The sequence below is a fragment of the Carlito syrichta genome, unplaced genomic scaffold (genome assembly GCF_000164805.1).
Source record: "Carlito syrichta isolate Samal-C Ts95f unplaced genomic scaffold, Tarsius_syrichta-2.0.1 Scaffold316346, whole genome shotgun sequence".
In the NCBI taxonomy this organism is placed as follows: domain Eukaryota; kingdom Metazoa; phylum Chordata; class Mammalia; order Primates; family Tarsiidae; genus Carlito; species Carlito syrichta.
The window spans coordinates 1911356-1928741 of record NW_007260442.1 but is presented as its reverse complement, the minus strand read 5'-3'; the positions used below and the strand labels follow the sequence as shown (position 1 = coordinate 1928741).

Sequence of the window (17386 nt, the reverse complement as noted above, 5' to 3'; positions counted from 1 at the left end):
GGAGCCCAGCAGGTCGAGGCTGCGGTGGCCGGGAGCGGCCACGGCACTCCAGTCTGGGTGACAGAGTGAGACTCCAACTCCAAAAACAAAACCAAACAAAAAAAACCTCAGAAGCACTGGTGTGGATTTGGGCAAAGATTCTGCAGATTTCAATGTTAATGAGAAACAAGCAGGCCCGGCATAGTCACCAACCCCCAGGACCTTGGGTCAGGCCAGCTTCCAGGTCCCTGCTCTTTCCTTACTGTGGGTCTGGGGGAGTTATATGGGACTGAGGAGGGATATCTCTAAGTCATATTCTCTGTGACAGGAGCACAACTCTGTGAGGAAAGAATGGGGCCTGGAGATCTGAGAATTTACTTCACCTCTATCTTGCCATGTGAGCCCCAAATGTCCATTTCCCCATGTAAAATAAGCATCATAATCTTTGCCCCACTCATGGTGGAGGATTGCAAAGCACCATACAGCGTCAGTTATGAAAGGGCTAGCCCTAACTAAGGCGCCTTGGAAAAGGGTGTTGGGTTTGATATGTTGTCGAATCTTTCCAGGTTGAAGCTAGACTAATGGTATGAAAATCTTTCATAAACTCCACAATGTCCTTTACCAAAAGTCAGAGTTGGAATGCAGGGCTGAAGGCCCGTGGAAAAACGCCCCAGGCCTTCTGCCACGATGCTGGTGAAGCCCTGGACTTGTGTTTTCCATTCCATATTCTCTGGCATCTACTCAAAGACCTGTGTCCTTCGGAGCCCTCTTCACCAAGCCCCGGGCAGCTCTCCCGGACCGCGCGGGGCTCTGCATTGGTGAGAGCAGGCGCGTATATGAGAACATCCGTGTGCATCTGTGTGCTCTTGTGCTTCTGCCGGGCAGCCCAGGAATCGAGTGGTTGGCTACTAACTACAAATCCAAGCTGAGGACCAGCAAAGCCTCAGGTGAGAGAGGAAAGGCATGGGGGGAGCTCATGACGGGGGCAAGAAGAGGAATGGGGTGGGGAGAGGGGGCTGAGTGGGCTTTGGGGAGGCAGACCTCCTCCCAGCAGCCTGGAACCACAAGCAGGGGCCAGGACCCAAAGACGTGGGTGCACATCATTCCCAGAGAGGGAGGCAGGGGGCAGAGCCCAAGAGGCTTGTGCTGGAGACCCTGCCCCCTCACTTCCTGCTAAAAGGAGGGTGGAGTCAGGGAATATACCTTCTCTTACCTTACCTGGCAGCAGAGACTGGAGCCAGCTCACCCAGCCTCCTGGAGGTGGAGTCTGGCCCCAGCTGCCTCCCTTCTTTGCCCAGCAGGTTCAGGGGTGGGTGTGCCTGCCGCGAGCTTGCTGGGCTGCATCTCTGGCCTGGGTGACTGGGCTCCCTCTGCAGTTCTTACAGGCCCAGACACTCAGTCTGGCCATCAGATACAGAACCCTCTCCTGCTGCTCTTGCTGTCAACTTCTCTCCCCAGGGGTAGCATGTGGATAGAGGGAAGGTGACCGGGGTCACCAGGTGTTGGGGGTCTGGGGACTGAGGCCCAGCCCCACCTCTGCTAGTTACTGCTTGGGGTCTCTACCTTGCTGAGCCTCAGTTCCCTCTTCTGTCCCACCACTTTGTGGGAGTCTGGGGGGACAAAACACTTAGCGGTGATCAGAGGAGGTCTGCTCTGCCTCTCTGTGTGGTCCCTAGGTTTCCTGCCCCTCTGGGTGATCTTGTTTCCCACTTGGTCCAAATATTAGTGGGACACAGGTGCCCACCCCCATACACTTGCTCAGAAGTAGAGGCCCTGCCCCAGGCAGCCCTGTCACAGCCCAGCGCCCTGTGGGAGGGAGGAGAGGAAGAACTGTCCGGTGACCTTACTAAGGCAGCTGAGGCTTGGAGAGGTGAGGGGTCCTGTCTGAGGTCCCACAGCAGAGCAGAGGTATGGTCAGAACAAGATCTGCCTGGCCCGATGACCTCGAGTCTAGGCTCTTTCTGCCCCAGCTCTCTGCCATCTTGGTGATGTGCAGACATTGGGGGTGCTGTCCGTGAGAAGACCAAGCCCACTGTCATCACTGTAATTCAGCCCATGTGTGGACAGGGGCGGTTTTGAGTTGGCAGGAGGCCCCAGGCAAAGGGATGGTGGTGCCTAGCACTCCCATCTCAAAACTACTCCCAGGTCACACGCCAGTCCTCACCGCTTTTCTGCCCCTCTCCCAGAAGGCCTTCCTCTATCTTCCAAATCTTCCCAGCTGGCTTCCCCTGACCACCCTGGCCCACAGTGAGTTCTCTAAGCTCCATCTCCAAGCTCCCGTGGCCCTTGGCTGTGGCCCTGACTATAACAGCCCCTTGAATCCACAGATGGCATGCACTGTGTGAAAGCAGGCATCCGCCCCTTCCCCCCGCACCTCCGCACCCAGCCGCACGCTAAGCTCCACAGGGACAGAGACGGGCTGCCCCAGAGGATAGCAGACGTTCTGGCTGACCTCTGGAGGCTGTTCACGGTCCTGTGTGCGGGGAAGAGTCCCTTTTGCTCATCATTGTCTACACTGCGGGAACAAGCTTGCCCAGAATCTGCTCACTGGGGTCCTGGAGGATGTGTGTGTCCATGGTGAGTGTCCAAAGAGACGTCTGGGCGTGTCTCAGAAGATGCACAGTTCGGGGGGTGAGAGAGGAGGGGGAGGCTCGGACCCCTTCCCTGGCTTGGATCAGGTGATCTCCTGCCTCTCCTCCAGCCCCCTTGTTCCAAATCCACAATGCAACTGACATCTTGGATGACATCTTGTTCAAGAACAGTCACTGAGGAATCTCCCAGACAGTTCTCTTTGAGTTTTTTGATCTGGAAAAGAGCTGCTCACACTGCATTAGCCCCAAGGAAACAGAGGCAGGAAGCCAGGGCGTCTCCCTAGAGTGTGCCTTCTCAGGAAGGGACCTCGGGAGCATGGGGGAGGAGGCTTGCAACGCAACCAGCCCGATGAGACTCTTGGTCTAGATATCCAAGAAGCAGAGAAGAGCAGGAGGCTGGAGCTTCAAGCTGGACAGGCTCAGTCTCCAGGACAGCTCCGAGCCCACCTGCCAGGAAATACCTAGGGCAGACGTTCTGCACACAAGTCTGAGATTTCCCGCGATGCACCTTGGGTGCAGGATGCGTGAAGAGTTGGGCAGTCTTCTTAGTTCGACCTTCAGGCCCACAGAAAAACAAGAAGGTATTTACATGGGCGCTGCTGAAGCAACAAAAGCGAGATCTCCTTCCCGGGCCTGGGGTGGTTGGACAGACGGATGGTCAGATAGCTGGGGGACTGGCAGGCTGGGCTGGGGCTACAGCTGTCTGTAGAGCAGGCTGTTGGTTTGCAGAGACCCAACGGCCATGGGGAGAAGCTCATCAATTAGCTTTTAGAAATGGACAAGCATCCAGAAGTCCAAAAGCCCCACCACAGAACCCCAGAGTCCCAGCAGGAAGAGGGGAAAGAGGAGCTTCAGGCGAGTGGGGGGGGGGGCTGGGGGATGGTCTCGTGGGCCCCTCTGGCCGCCTCGGAGGGGCTGGGAGGCTATCACCCTCAATGATATGTGTCATCAGTGCTTGGTGCCTGCCTGGCTCCGAGGGTCAGTGACGGTCGTAGGCAGTGGCGGCTGCAGGTGGGGCAGCTCCTCGAGCAGCGGCGCTGTAATAGTAGGGGGAGCCTGGAAGAGATGGGAGAGGGCACTGAGGTCGGACCTGGGGTCCTCTTCCTACCCCCACCTCTGTTCCTTCCTCCCTCTCATCCAGTCCAGGCCACCGTCCTCTCTCACCAAGATCTCTGTCCTGGTCTGTTCCCCAAACTGCAAGTCCCATCAGGGCCGCCACCTGCTCACAAGACTTCAAGGCTCCTCGCCACCTAGAGCTGGGGTCAGCAGCCTGGGGCCCTCGGGTCCAGTCCTCCCGGCTGCCTGTTTTAGTGAATAACGGTTTACTGGAACACAGCCTTGCCCGTTGGTTTACGTATTGTCCGGGGCTGCTTCCCTGCTACTACGGCAGGGTTGAGTTGTTGCAGCAGAGACCCTATGGCCCGCAAAGCCTCCAAGGTTTACTTTCTGGCCCTTTCCAGAAATCATTTGCCAACCCCTGACCTGGAAGATGAAAAGCATTCACTTGTTTGTTTGGCCTGCAGGTGCTTTGTGATCTAGCCCCAGCCGGGCTCTCGGGATCCATCTCCCACAAGGAACCCCCTTCCGCCCACACTCACATGCCACACTCAAGTCTGGCTCAACTCTCTGCAGCTGTCTTAAATATACATAATGCTAACAGCAACTACTGGTGGCTGGGTAGTTCCTCTGTGCCTGTCACTGTGTCCTGTACATGTATTATCTCATTTAAATCTCTGAGGTAGGCACGGTTAACTTTTGCTATTACACTCTCTTACCCCTGTACCTTTTTCTCATGCTTCTGCCTGGAACTCCTGGCCTGAAATATCACCACCCCATTTCCTGTCTGTTAAACTTCTCCACCTCTTTCAAGTCCCAGCACCCCTTCTGGAATGGCCCCTGCCCTGAGCTATGATCGCTTCTTTCTGAACTTCCCCCAACCCTGGGCAGACAGACCCACATGGGCAGAGGCTGGGTTCCGTCTTCTCAGTGTCTGTCCAGTTCCCTGCAGCCAGCACATGGTGTGTGCTCAGCTGGATTGGAGGCATAAATCGACAACAGCACTGAGTAAACAAAGTGAGAACACATACCATCCATTCATCCATTCATTCATTCACTCATTCATTCAGGGCTCATTTCCTGACCCTGTTGGGTACAGGGCTGAGAAACAATGGGGCTAACACCGATCTGACACAGGCTAATGTTCAGAGTTAGGAGGAAGCTCTGCAGAAGGGACCTGGGGGGACCCAGGGTGGCCAGCAGATTCTCAGAACCAACGGAGGTTGGGTCTCTAGGCTGATTTCCACCTTTTACAGGTGGGGAAACTGAGATTCAACAAACCAAAGTGAAGGGCCCAAAGCCACAGAGCCTCTCAGTGCCAGCGCCTGGCCTGGGATTCAGGTTGTCTGCCCCCAGCTCAAGACTTTCCATCACAATGCCATTCAAGGCCTATCCACTCCACCCTGGGGGCATGTGCTTATGTAAGTGGGCAGCAGCTGGGGCCCTGCCAGCCTGTTGCAGCCCCCATGTCTGCTGGGGTAGGATTAGCAAACTTCTTAGCTCCCCAGGTGAAGGGACTCATATTTATTCAGAAATCTCACTCAGATCCAAACCAAACCTAGGAATTCTCCCAGATGCAGGTTGAGCATCCCAAGTCCAAAAATCCAAAATTCTGAAATGCTCCAAAATCCAAAACTGTTTGAGCACCGACATGATGCTCAAAGGAAATGCTCATTAGAGCATTCTGGATTTCAGATTTGAGGATTTGGGATGCTCAACTTGTATCATGCAAATGTTTCAAAATCTGGAAAAATCTGAAACACTTCTGATCCCAAGCATTTTGGATTAGGGACACTCAGCCTGCCTGGGGCTGAGTCCTGGAGCCTGCTCTGACTCCTGGACCTTGGTCATTATCCTGAGTTCTTTATAACCATTGACTCTAAAATGTCAGTCATACTCTGCCACTTCTTGGCTGTGAGACCTTGAACAAGTGACTTCACCCTCCTGAGGCTCCCTTTTTCATTTGTAAAAAGTCATAGTGGGGCTAGTGTGAGGGCGGATGAGATAAAGATGGAAAAGAGCAGCGGAAATGGTCACTATTCTAAGTTCTTTATATCCATTGACTCTTAATTTCCACAACAGGTAAAAATTATTATTGTCCCCGTTTTACAGATGAGGCAAATTAGGCAGAGAGAGGTTATGTAACCTGTCCAAGGTCACATGGCTGATATGTAATTAAGAGGGTGTGCTGGGGGAGGGTTCTTTGGCATGCACGACCTCCCTTCCAAACTCAGCCGGGATCAGCAGATTCAAGACTCTGTCTCCCTACCACCGGCTCCCAAGGCACTTTGGCCTCAGGCAGCAATGACAGTGGTGGAGTCAATGCCTCACCGTGCTGGTCCCGAGGGCTTGGATACCAGCCCCAGGCCTAGGTATTCCTAGAGATGGATTTTCTGCTGCTTCCTCTGTCACCGCCCCCACCAGAGCCCTGACTCAAAGACCCCTATCAGCCTTCCTCTGTTCTCTCTCTTGTGGGATGGGGACAGCATTGGGGACAGTCACCCATGGAGTCTGCAGTGCCCACAGTGCCTTCATCTTGCCCGCAGGTGGGCCCAGGGGAGAGTGTGTGTGTGTGGGGGGGGAGGCACAAGAAAGGAAAATCACAGGGTCACAGGGGCTGTCTCCACAAATGGGCCCCAAGGGATAGGAAATGGAAGTGGTGTCTCCTCCCTGGAGGATCCTGGAATCGGCCCTCCAGTCCCCCTAACCGGCCACTTCTGGCCCTGGCTCTGTCTTACTTCCCTCCCAAAGCCTAGTCTCTTGGCCGGCTTGCATTTACTGTGAAAAATGAAAACATCGCCTCACAAAGCACTCTGTCTTCCTGGTGCCCATTAGACTTCCATCTAGAATAAACTTGTCCTTTCTTCTGTCATTTTTCCTCTCTAATTCACATTATCATCAATTTACTGCTTGACACAGTCATCCTGGGCTCAGCTTTCTCTCTAATCCCTTTACAGTGGCCACAGGCGCTCCCATTCTAATCCTAATTGACTGCGGCTGCCCTTTCTTCCTGCCACTGCCCCCTTGCCAGCCTGGAGCCCCAAAGGGACGCTGAGTCACGGCTGCCCTGGCTGGGGCACTGAGGGGGACATCCCTCTGAGGAGCCAATGTGCAAGGAGTCCTCTTGCTTCACCCGGTGGCATTGCTGATCCTCACTTTGGCTGTGGTTCTGGGAAGGAGGCTCCAGTCAGGCCAGCCGAGGTATTGGCTGTGCGTGAGGGTGTGAGGGAGTGGGAGTGAGGACAGGAAGGTGTGAGCAGGTGGGGTGTGCACGTGTGTGCGTGCACTCGCATGCTCAGGGTCTCACCTGTTCCCACAGCGCCCACTGATCTAGTGGCAGCACGGAGGGGACTCAGGACAGATTTCCACGCCCTTGGCACCCTCCCCAGATCCCCAGATGCAGAAATAATCCGTCTAGGTTTGGGGAATTCTCTCAACCCACCCCTGAAGACACTGTGGGGAAGGTCAGGTGCGTAGACGTGAACAGGCCTGGAGCCATTTGCAAGGCTGTGGGCGGGGAGCCAGGAGGCTCACTCATCTTCAGGAAAGGGGAGCCCCGCTGTGCGCCTCAGGAGAGCCCCGTGGGCAGCTCCTGCTTGAATGAGGCTGTCATGGCCACTGTGCTCAGTTTACACCTGAGGCAGCTGAGGCCTAGACTGGTTGGTGACCTGACTAGGCTTCTCCAGGTCAAAGACTCGGGCAGTGCTGGGGCCATTTCTCAAGTGTGTAGCTGCAATGTTGTCTGTGCTCGTGCTCTTGCTGTGTTTTGCTGAGTTCCTGGGGTATGAGGCCTACCTCTTCAAGCTAGTTGAGAGAACTCCTCCCTGCCAGCTTCCCTTGCTGCTAGGGCACAGGTGTGTTACACGAACTCTGCCAATTAGACTCTCTTGCATGTGACCTTGACTGAGAAGGAAGCACCTGGAGAAGTGGGCTGGAGGACTCTGTCTGTTGGGAGCGGGTGGCAGAGGCATCCTGCTCCGGGTGGGGGTAGGACAGAGCTGATGCCCAGTCCGAAGCACCCTGAGTAAAGTTGTCCGATAGAGGGAGCCACAGTAGGGGGTGGAGGATGATGCTGGCTGGCAGCCGTGGGAGTGATCACACTGAGCAGCCCCAATGGGGTGGCTGGGTGCTGCTCTTGGCTGTGTCCCATGCCTCCCACTTTTCGTTCCTCCGGGATTTTCTGGGAGCCCCTGGTATCCCTTAATAAATTTGTTTTCTGCTTAAACCAGCCAGAGTGGATTCTGTTGTTTGCAACGGAAAGTCTGACAGATGCAGACAGTAGCCTGACTTTCAAAACTAGACCACATTGCTGGGTGCAGGGGCTCACGCCTGTAATCCCAGCACTTTGGAAGATAGGGGCGAGAGGATTGCCTGAGCTCACGGGTTCGAGACCAGCCTGGGCAATTTGGTGAGCGCTTGTCTCTACAATAAATTTTTAAAAATTAGCCAGGCGTGGTGGCGCGTTGCCTGTAGTTCCAGCTACCTGGAAGGCTGGGGTGGAAGGATCGCTTGAGCCCAGCAGGTCAAAGCTGCGGTGGCCATGAGTATGCCACTGCACTGCAGCCTGAGAGACAGAGTGAGACTCCTCAAAAACAAACAAACAAACAAACAAACAAACAAACAAACAGACCACAGCCACTCTCATCACACCCAGGACACAGGCCTGTTCTGCAGAGAAATAAGGCCTCTTTTCCTGTAGTGTTGTTCAGACTATGACTCAGACACAGAGAGTAAGAGCACCACGTCACATACTGGTTATGAACAAAGGCTCTGGTGTCAGGGTGACCTGAATGTAAGTCCTCATTCTGCCACCTGCATGCTGTGTGCCCTCAGGTGAACTAATCAACATTTCTGCCTCACTCTCCTTCTACCATGTAATAGAGATAATAATATGCACTCTGAATTGTTGCTCAAAGGATCAGATGAGAGGACCCATGTGAAGGGTTTTGTTCAGTGCCTGGTACAACCAGCAAGGGCTCATGTAGATGGCTGGAGTTTGGATTCCTCTTCCTCCTCTCCACACTATCTCTGGCCCCTCTAAAGGCACTGAGTACCTCCCAGCACAGACACCCTTACCTGAGGCTCCCTCACCTGGGACAGAGTCTGCATCTCTCCAGGCACACAGCCCAAGCCTAACAAACAGGGATGTGAACCGATTTCACTCCAACTTGAGCAGCAAAAGCCTCAGATGTGGCCTAGGCCCATCCTTTCCTCCCTACCCCCTCAGACAGCTAACTGCCCACACAATCACAATGCCCTCATCCTGGCATTCAAGGCCTCCCACCCTGTGCATACTCCACAGACCACTTCACGTCTAAACTCATCCCTTTGTCACATCTGTCTGAGCAGTTTTTTCCAATTTATCTGTTTCTTGAATTCCCAGGCAAATAAATGAGGGCCACTGCTGACCTATAGGACATCGTGTGAAAAATCAGAGAAAGGGGTCTCTGAGCAGGTGTGGGTCTGTACTGGGGCTCAGGGCTTTGTGCCATGCATGGGCTGGTTTCAGCCCTCCCTTGACCCCTTGGGCAATGCGCAGTTATGCGTAGCAGGCCTGGGCTGACATGGTCTCCTTGGGGTCACCCCCCCCATCAGGAGGACCCACTCCCGCAGGCTGGTCCCCAGGTCTCCTTTGTGCCATATCCCTGTGGATCTCATAGTAGCACTTGGACCAGGGCTCTCTGTGAGGCAGACTTCCAGGCAAGGACTCCCAGGCTCCCATCTTCCTACCCTATCCCTGCTGAAAGACACTGGTTCAAGGAGACCACACCAGCCCATGCCTCTTGTTTCCTGAGACAGACAGCTAGGTCAACTCAGAAAGTCTACTTAAGACTCCCAGATCTCCACTACTCAAGTCAGTGGAGACCCGGGTTCAATACTTAGAAACGATTTCAACCAAAATCAAAAAGGAAGTCTGAGAAGAGATCAATCTGCAGATTCTGCCCCTCCAGGAGACCACAGATAAAAAGAGCCTGGTATTCTTCTGCAAGGCTTGAAATCTCCCGGGCATGGGGACCTGGGGCACTAATTGGCATTGCTCCTCATTTATCCACAAGTTATACATGACACGCCAACATGCTTTGGACAGCTCAAGGCCCCAAGTGCGTGGAATGGAGGTGGCAAGAGACAAGTGGTGTCCGTACTGTGTGACTGTCCTAATCACCAAACCAGGCTTGGGAAGGCGTCAAGGCTGAGACTTCATGGCCTTCACAGACCTACGGTCTGGCAACTTGAGTCTGAAGTTATTGCTTTTCTGATGAAGCCCATGTTTCTCAGTCCTAAAATAATTAAGGATCCAGGGAATTAGCAGGTTTTCCCTTAAGGAGGCCTTGTTAAGTTGGACAGACAAACCTGGGTGGTCTCTGAGGGTTCTTCCATGTCTGACCTTTTACTGCTCCAAACGGAAAATTCTGAGCTGACTGCTGGGTATGTGTGTGGGGGGAGGAGGGGAGTCAGTGTGGCTGCCTGCAGGTTGATTGGCTGGCTGTGCCCCACAGGGATGAGTGACATCTGTGAGCCTAGGCCTTTGCTTCATGTTCCAAAATCTTTCACTCCAGCTGGCACTCATTAGCTAGTTTCGTATAAGTTCATACCAACACCACCACCAACAACAACAAAGGCTCTCTTGGCCTTTTGAGGGCTTTCTTCAGGGTGGCCCAAATATCTTGATGGTGATCACACATCAGGCTGGCACCAGCCAGCCACAGTCAGTCTGCCAATCTGAAGCTTGGGCAGAGGGCAGGCACTGGCTGAGCCCTGAATGACACAACTTGGCAGGCCTTCAGCAATGGAGCTGGCTCTGGTGATGTCCATGCAGGCATCACTAATCAATCACTGGGCTGCAGGGTCCTTATCAAGGCAGCTCTCCAGGCAGCCACTACCAATCAAACCAAGTTGGCATCTTTACCTACTCCTAGAGAGTTTTTGCCTGAATAGTTGATAATTCTTAGGAAATGCAAGTTACTCATGGGCAGGCACTTTTCCTGCCTTCTTCTTCCCTCAGTGCCTTTTTTCCCTCTGTTCCCCTTCTGTGCCATTTTTGCTAAGCCACCAAAACATCTAGGGGAAGGATAAGGGCATAAGCAAGGCTGGAGCACTGCTTCCTGCCCCGAGGCCCCTATGACAACTACCACATTCCATGTATCTAGGCAAGCCACCATCCCCACATCAGTGACTGGACTTCAGGATGTCAAGGGACTCTGGCCCGCCCAATAAGGAGGCCTAGACAAGGTAGCCGATGGCTCAGGGACCCCCACAGGATCTCTACCAGTACTCACCAAGCAGCCCCGGGTTGGGGAACCTCCACGAGTCATTGTACGAGGAATACTGAGGGTGGCTGTAGGGACTCCCAGAAAACTCACTCCCTGCATGTGGGGGGTGGAGAGAGAAATAGGAAGCAAATGTCAAATCCAGCTCAGAAAAGGCCCTGGGTCCCAACCAGCTTGGCTGCCCATGCATCTGCCTCCTGCATGAGCTGCGGGCACTTTTTGTAACCAATACATGCAAATTGGGTCCACATCCTGACTGGACAGCCGTCACTGGCATTGTCTGTGTTTCCCCTGAAGACCTTTTGTACCAGTGGGAGTGGATACCAGCCACTCACATACGTGCCATGGAAGTGCCACGTGCCAGGTGCTCCTGGCCTGTTTTACAGGGGAGGAGTCTGATGCACAGGGTCTCTCACAACCTGGTCTTAATACACCTCACCAAGTCCAAAGCCACAGCCTGCTCGCTTCTTTCTCATCCCTGGCTGAGGCCACTCCAAGACCCCAGTGTGGGTCCAGATCCACTCCCCATATGCTCCCTGAGTGGCTCTGCATGGAGGTGCCAAAGGTCACCCCAGCCCTTGTCTAGTCCTCTGTGCTATGAATCTGGGGATGGCTCCTCCCGGGGCATCAGTCCCATCGGAGAGATGAGACATACACCCAGGCCCTCTGCCTGGAAGAGGCAGATGGAACTTTGCTGAAATGAAGGGACAGACCAAAAGGCTGGGGAAGTCCAGACGAGGGAGTAGGTTGAGGCATCGTGGGCACTGGGGAAGGGGAAACTCTGGGTATGCTCAGGCAGGAATTGCACGGTGTTCCAGGGAGGGAACAGCACTGGGTCTGGGCCTGCTGGGGCCTGAGCATGGTGCACTCTGCCCAGTCACACACAGAGCGGTGGCACCTGCCTCCGCACTTCCTTGGCTCTTGCTGTCAGCCTCAGAGCCTCTTTGCTACTGGCCAGGTCACCAGGAGGAGAGTTCACAGTTCTGCCCCTCACAATCTTGCTATCTTGGTCTCCCCCATGGGCAGGGACTCCCAGGAAGTAGGCTTGGGCCCTGACTCATCGCCGGGTCCCCAGTGCCTAGCAGACATTGTGTTTAGCGGAGGCCCTGGACCGGGAAAGCTGGCTGCTTTTAAGCCACCGGGAACAGAGTAGGCAGGCCCTTCCCTGCAGGAGGTGATAGGAGCTACACAGTCCCATGAGACCCCCACGGTCCAAGCTTGCCTCCACGATCCCCCCAGGGACCCTACAACAGTCAAGGGCAAGAGCTTCCTGCAGGAACTGGCCAGGACTCAGGACCAAGAGCGATCCTCTTTTCCCCTGTGGCCCATGCCCTGTTGCGGGGCCTGAGGGCTCTGCCAGGTAGGCAGGAATCATGAGGCAGGACCGAGGGGCCAGTCGCTCCCACCCTGGACCTGGCTGGCCTCCTCCCCACCCCCCCAGGTAACCACAGGCAGACCGTGTCCACATGCCCGGGAGCGCGCGCGCAGACACATGTGCGCACTCCTCGGGCCTCTCTGGGGGCCACTTCCAGCCTGACAGGCTGAGTCTTCCAATTCTCTGTTTTTTATGCCTCAGTGGTCAGGGTGTCAGGTTCTGGCGTGCAGAGGGAGAGCATGGTGACAGTGCTGGGCCGCAGCCGCCTAGCTTCGGCATATCCATCAGCACCACGGCGCCTCCTCCTCCTCCTCCTCAGGGGCAGGGCAGAGGAGCAGAGAGACAGAGCAGCCTGGAGGAGGGGGACTGTGCCCTCCCCTCCAGGCTCCGGGCACCCGTGGAGCTGCCCCATCAGAGGCACTTCTTGACAGCGCTGTGCCTGGGCCCAGGGCACTGGGTTCCTCTGGCAAATCCCATCTTGGCACTCTGTTTAGCAACGTGACTTCTGCTGGTAGACCCAGCCCCAAGGCCACCTCTTCCAGGAAGCCACCTCTGATTCCAGCCCCCCCCCCCACAGTACAAGACTCAGCTGGAATTAGCTAATTGTGTGCACATTATCCATCCCCAGATTGACATTGGCCCCTGGAGGCCTGCAAAGAGCGAGAAACAGCTTCTGACTCCTTGAGAGAATGTGCCTAAGTCAGTGCTGCTCACCGTCCTCAACCCTGGCCCTGGCCCTCTAGTACCAAGTACAGAGGTACTTGGATACCCCTTCCTCTGGGAATCCCCACTGCTACCCCTCCTCAGGTGTCCCCAGTCTCCCACATCATTCCACAGCATCGGATTTCCCCTGCGCATGGGCGCACCTGGCCCTGCAGGTCCATCTGGTTGCTCTCTGCACCTGTGTGCCACCCCACCCCCAGTGTGATGTCCCATTCACAGCAGACAGTGGGTGCTTGATGGATCCCTGGTAGCCCAGCTGGCTCTCTGTAAGACAAAGATCATCTGCAAATGACGTCATGGCTCTTCCATCTCCTCCTTCTAGGCTTTGCTTACTTACACACAGCTTCCCTAGGAAGCCTTCCCTGACCACGGCATTTAAAAAGAAAGCTCCTTCCATCCATCCTTCGCTCCTGCCATATTTCCCTCCACAGAACGTATCACAGTCCAACCTGTCTTGTTTATGGTGCTCAAATCTCATTAATTATTTGCCTCTTCTACCAGGATGCAAGTCCCATGCCTGTTCTTGCCTCTACGGTAAGTCCTCTACATACGAACATTCAAGTTACGCACTTTAACAATGCACACCTGCTTTTTTAATGTATTATTTCTCTCCACCAGGTGTCAGTATAGCCTGTTAAATATACACAGTACTATATAGCTGATTTTGTTAGTTGGGTACCTAGCTAACTCTGTTGGACTTAAAACAATTTGGACTCACAAATGTACTCTCAGAAAGGAACTCGTCGGTATGTTGGGGACTTCCTGTATTCCAGCCTCTAACACAGGCCTGACATCTGAAAGGCACAGATAATTATTTGTTGAATGAATGAATGCATGAATGAATGAATGAGACTCCTAAGTAAACCAAGAGCTTCCTCAGCTGAGGATACCACTACTTCCAGGAGAGGAACCAATAGCCAGAGGTATTGAGCACCTGTAGGATTCAAGTTGTTTTTTCCGACTCCACTGCCCACCACACCATCCCGCCCCTTGGTGGAAGAAGTGAGCCTGCCAGGGAGTTCCTATCTGCGGTGCTAAGAGTGGAGGAGGGGTGGGCACGCCAACACGGGGCCCGTCATGCGAGATGCCCTGTGAGAGTGATGCGCTCTGGGTAAGGGGTACTTGACTGTCTCTGGGGAGCGAGGCTGACCTAGGGGATGGTCCAGCCACATGTTGGGACTCGGGATGGTGTCCAATGACCTGAAGCACCATATAGGAGCTGCCTGGGTGCAGGGAGCCCTCACCCCATGAGATACAGAGAATTTAGGTCCTCAGTCATCAAAGAAGCCACCTTTCAGGCCCTGTCATGTCAGGCCATGGCTTAACCAGGTCACATGCTGGGTAGGAAGCAGAAGACTGTCCAGGTTCAGGTTCACCTGCTACCACCAGACTCCATGGGCCATGGTCAGTCTGGCACACAGGCAAGGAGCAAGGGCTCTGTAGCCAGACTGAATGGGTTCAATTCCTGGGTGCCTGTTCCTAGCTCTGTGACCTTCGGCAAGTCACTCAACCTCTCTGTGCCTCAATTTCCTCCCATAAAGTAAGGGAATTTAGTAGGTTGTTGTATAGACCATGTGGTTATTATAGAGACCAAATAAACTGGCACACCGTGAACGCTCAGCCAATGTATCTCATGAGACATGGCTTATATTGTCTCCAAGGCCTCCTCAGCATCCGGAATCTCATTTAAGCCACCCAACAGTCCTTTGAAGCTCACAAAATGGGTACAACTGTCCACATTTTATATGTGAGCAAATGGAACCCCAGGGAAGGAGGGAGACTTGTCCAGGGCAGGGGGCAACTCCAAGGCCAGGCTCCCAGGCCAGGACCCTCTCATCTACACGACACTGTCTTTCGACCCTAGGCCTCTGTTTCCCCATTTGTGAAACATCAACTCAGACCAAGTCATCTCTTGCCTATAATTCCAGCATTTTGGGAGGCCAAGGCGGGAGGATATCTCAAGCCCAGGGATTTGAGACCAGCCTAGGCAACAGAGCAAGACCTCATCTCTACAAAAAAATCAGAAAATTAGTCAGGACATGGTAGCATGCCTGTAGTCCCAGCTGCTCAGCAGACAGCTAAAGGCCCTTCCTGTCTGCTGAGCCTGGTGCTCACCTCACTTCCCTTGGATTGGGGGTTCTGATCCTTTGTTTTGTTTCCTCTGCCTGGACTCCCCACCATCATCACATCCAAGGAGCGCGTGCCTCCTATCCCAGACCCTCACAAGAGTAGCTTAGACCAGTACGGTCTGTCCAGCCCAGAGAAGGCCTAAAGATGCCCTGGGTTCCCTTTCTGAGATGGAGGGGACCGCATGAGCCACGACTTTAAGGATGGGTAAGATATTGATGGCAAAGAGAGGCAGGCATTCCAGGCACAAGCCGAGGTCTAGGGGTGAGGCCGGGCAGAGCTTGACGCCCAAATGGCCAGGTGTTCCACAAGGCCCCAGCAGAAGCTGCTGCAGAGTGGAACGGGCTTGAGGCGGGAACGTGATGCTTGCCTCCTGTTAAGGGACCAGGGAATGCCAGAATCTGGAGGACAGGCTGGGGACTGAGCCTGTCAGGGGCCCCCACCAGGCGGCTACTGCCACTGTCCAGGCAAGAGAGAACGGACCTGGGAGTCAAAAGAGCTGCAGCAAACACAGACACAGAGTGATATTCCTCAGGGGTGGGAGTGACGTTCTCAGGGCAGAACAAGAGAACCCCTGGCTTCTCTGGCTTCTGCTGGGGCCTCCACAGGTGCAGTTAGCAAGTTCAAGACAAAGATCACACAATAAACACCATTTCTGATGACTGTGCCCAGAACAAGGGACACCATGGGTTCCTTGCCTCTTTCTACTAACTGACCCATGTCTTTGGCATATCTCACAAATACTAACCCCTTAAATTGGGAAACCTCGTCTTTGTGTATGGTTCATGCCTATAATCCCAGCATTTTGGGAGACTGAGGCGGGAGCCCAGGAGTTTGAAACCAGCCTAGACAACACAGTGAGACCTCATTTCTATAAAAAAAAAAAAAAAATCAGCTGGGCATGGTGGTGTGCCTCTAGTCCCAGCTGCCTGGAAGACTGAGGTGGAGGGGTCGCCTGAGTCCAGGAGGTTGAGGCTGTAGTGAGCCGTGATTGTCACTGCCTCCAGCCTGGGTAACAGAGTGAGACCCCGACTCAAAAAAAAAAAAAGAGAAAAGCTTCTGTGAGGCCTGACTGGGGTGACCGCTTCCGCCTCAGTGGCTGTCACTCAGCAGGCAGTGAGACCTGCATCTGGGAGGCACACAGCACATGGCCCTCCTCGGAGATAGCTTCTGGTGCTATCTGGAGCTGGTCACGTGTGAACTCCTAAGAACTCTCTCAACAACAAAACACATGCTGTGATCTTCTTTATCCTCAGCCCCCTAGGAGTGAGCAGTCCTGAAGAGAAAACAAGACTGAATCCAGAGCCTTAGAAGACCAGGCCTGGAGTCAGCACTGTACATTGGGCCCCAATATGGTCTGGTGGGAGCAGAAGGCCGGTGGGTGGGGCAGGGCAGGGCAGGCATGCACACAGGGTGGGCATGGGCATTCCTGTGGTAGGGCAGAGAGCATGCTCTGCTGTCAGGCCCTCTGCTCGTTGGCTGTGTGGCCTTGGGCAAGTGAGTGAACTTTTCTGAGCACAGTCTCCTCATCTGGAATATGGGCCTGATCAAAGCATCACAGGCTTGGTGAGAGGCAAATGTGAGCGTTACTGGAGGAACAAACCTTCTCCCCACGTCAAGGAGACTAGGGACGTTGGGGAGAGAGGGAAGAGGAAAGACTCACTTCTAAAAACAGACTCAGGCCCTAAAAGTAACTTTATAGCTTTGACCGAGTTCTTTTTTTCCTTTTTTCTTTCTGAGTTGGAGTCTCACTCTGTCACCCTGGAGTGCAGTGACATGCTCTCGGTCACCGCAGCCTCGACCTGCTGGGCTCCAGCGATCCTTCTGCCTCAGTTTCAAGTAGCCGGAACTACAGGCATATGCTATGCGCTTGGCTAATTTTTGATTTATTGTAGAGATGAGGTCTCATCAAGTTGCCCAGGCGGGTCTTGAACCTGCAGCCTCAGGCAATCCACTCACCTCGGCCTCCCAAAGTGCTGGGATTACAGGCTGAGTCACCGAGCCCAGTTCAAGTAATTTTTTTGTGAGATTGTTGCTAATTGGAGGTTGGAGTAAAAAATGGACTAAGAAAAAAGAATGAGTGGAAAAGGACTGAGATAAAGAGGTATAGACATTATATAAGTAAGAAATGAGCAGGAATTGGACTCACAGAGAAGAAACAGTGATGGTTTTGTGTGTGTTCATATCACATGGTTTAGGAATGTTTTTGTTTGTTTTATTTTATTTTATTTTTTGAGTTGGAGTCTCACTCTGTCGCCCAGACTGGA

General features: G+C 53.8%; 1 protein-coding gene across 9 annotated transcripts in view; it reads right to left on the bottom strand.

Moving 5' to 3' along the window:
- Positions 1-3156: 3156 nt before the first annotated feature.
- Positions 3157-17386, bottom strand: part of PAX5 (paired box 5) — a 202931-nt gene continuing 188701 nt past the window's right edge. For 3 of the 9 annotated variants that reach the window (XM_008074152.2, XM_008074155.2, XM_008074158.2), the window contains 2 exons: positions 10904-10990; positions 3157-3626 (listed from right to left, as the gene is read on the bottom strand). In XM_008074152.2, coding sequence (XP_008072343.1) covers positions 3550-3626; positions 10904-10990 — 164 coding nt within the window. In that variant the 3' untranslated portion in view covers positions 3157-3549. The remainder of the gene's footprint in view (positions 3627-10903; positions 10991-17386) is intronic. The other 6 variants (XM_008074156.2, XM_008074161.1, XM_008074154.2 and 3 more) reach the window with 3 other exon arrangements.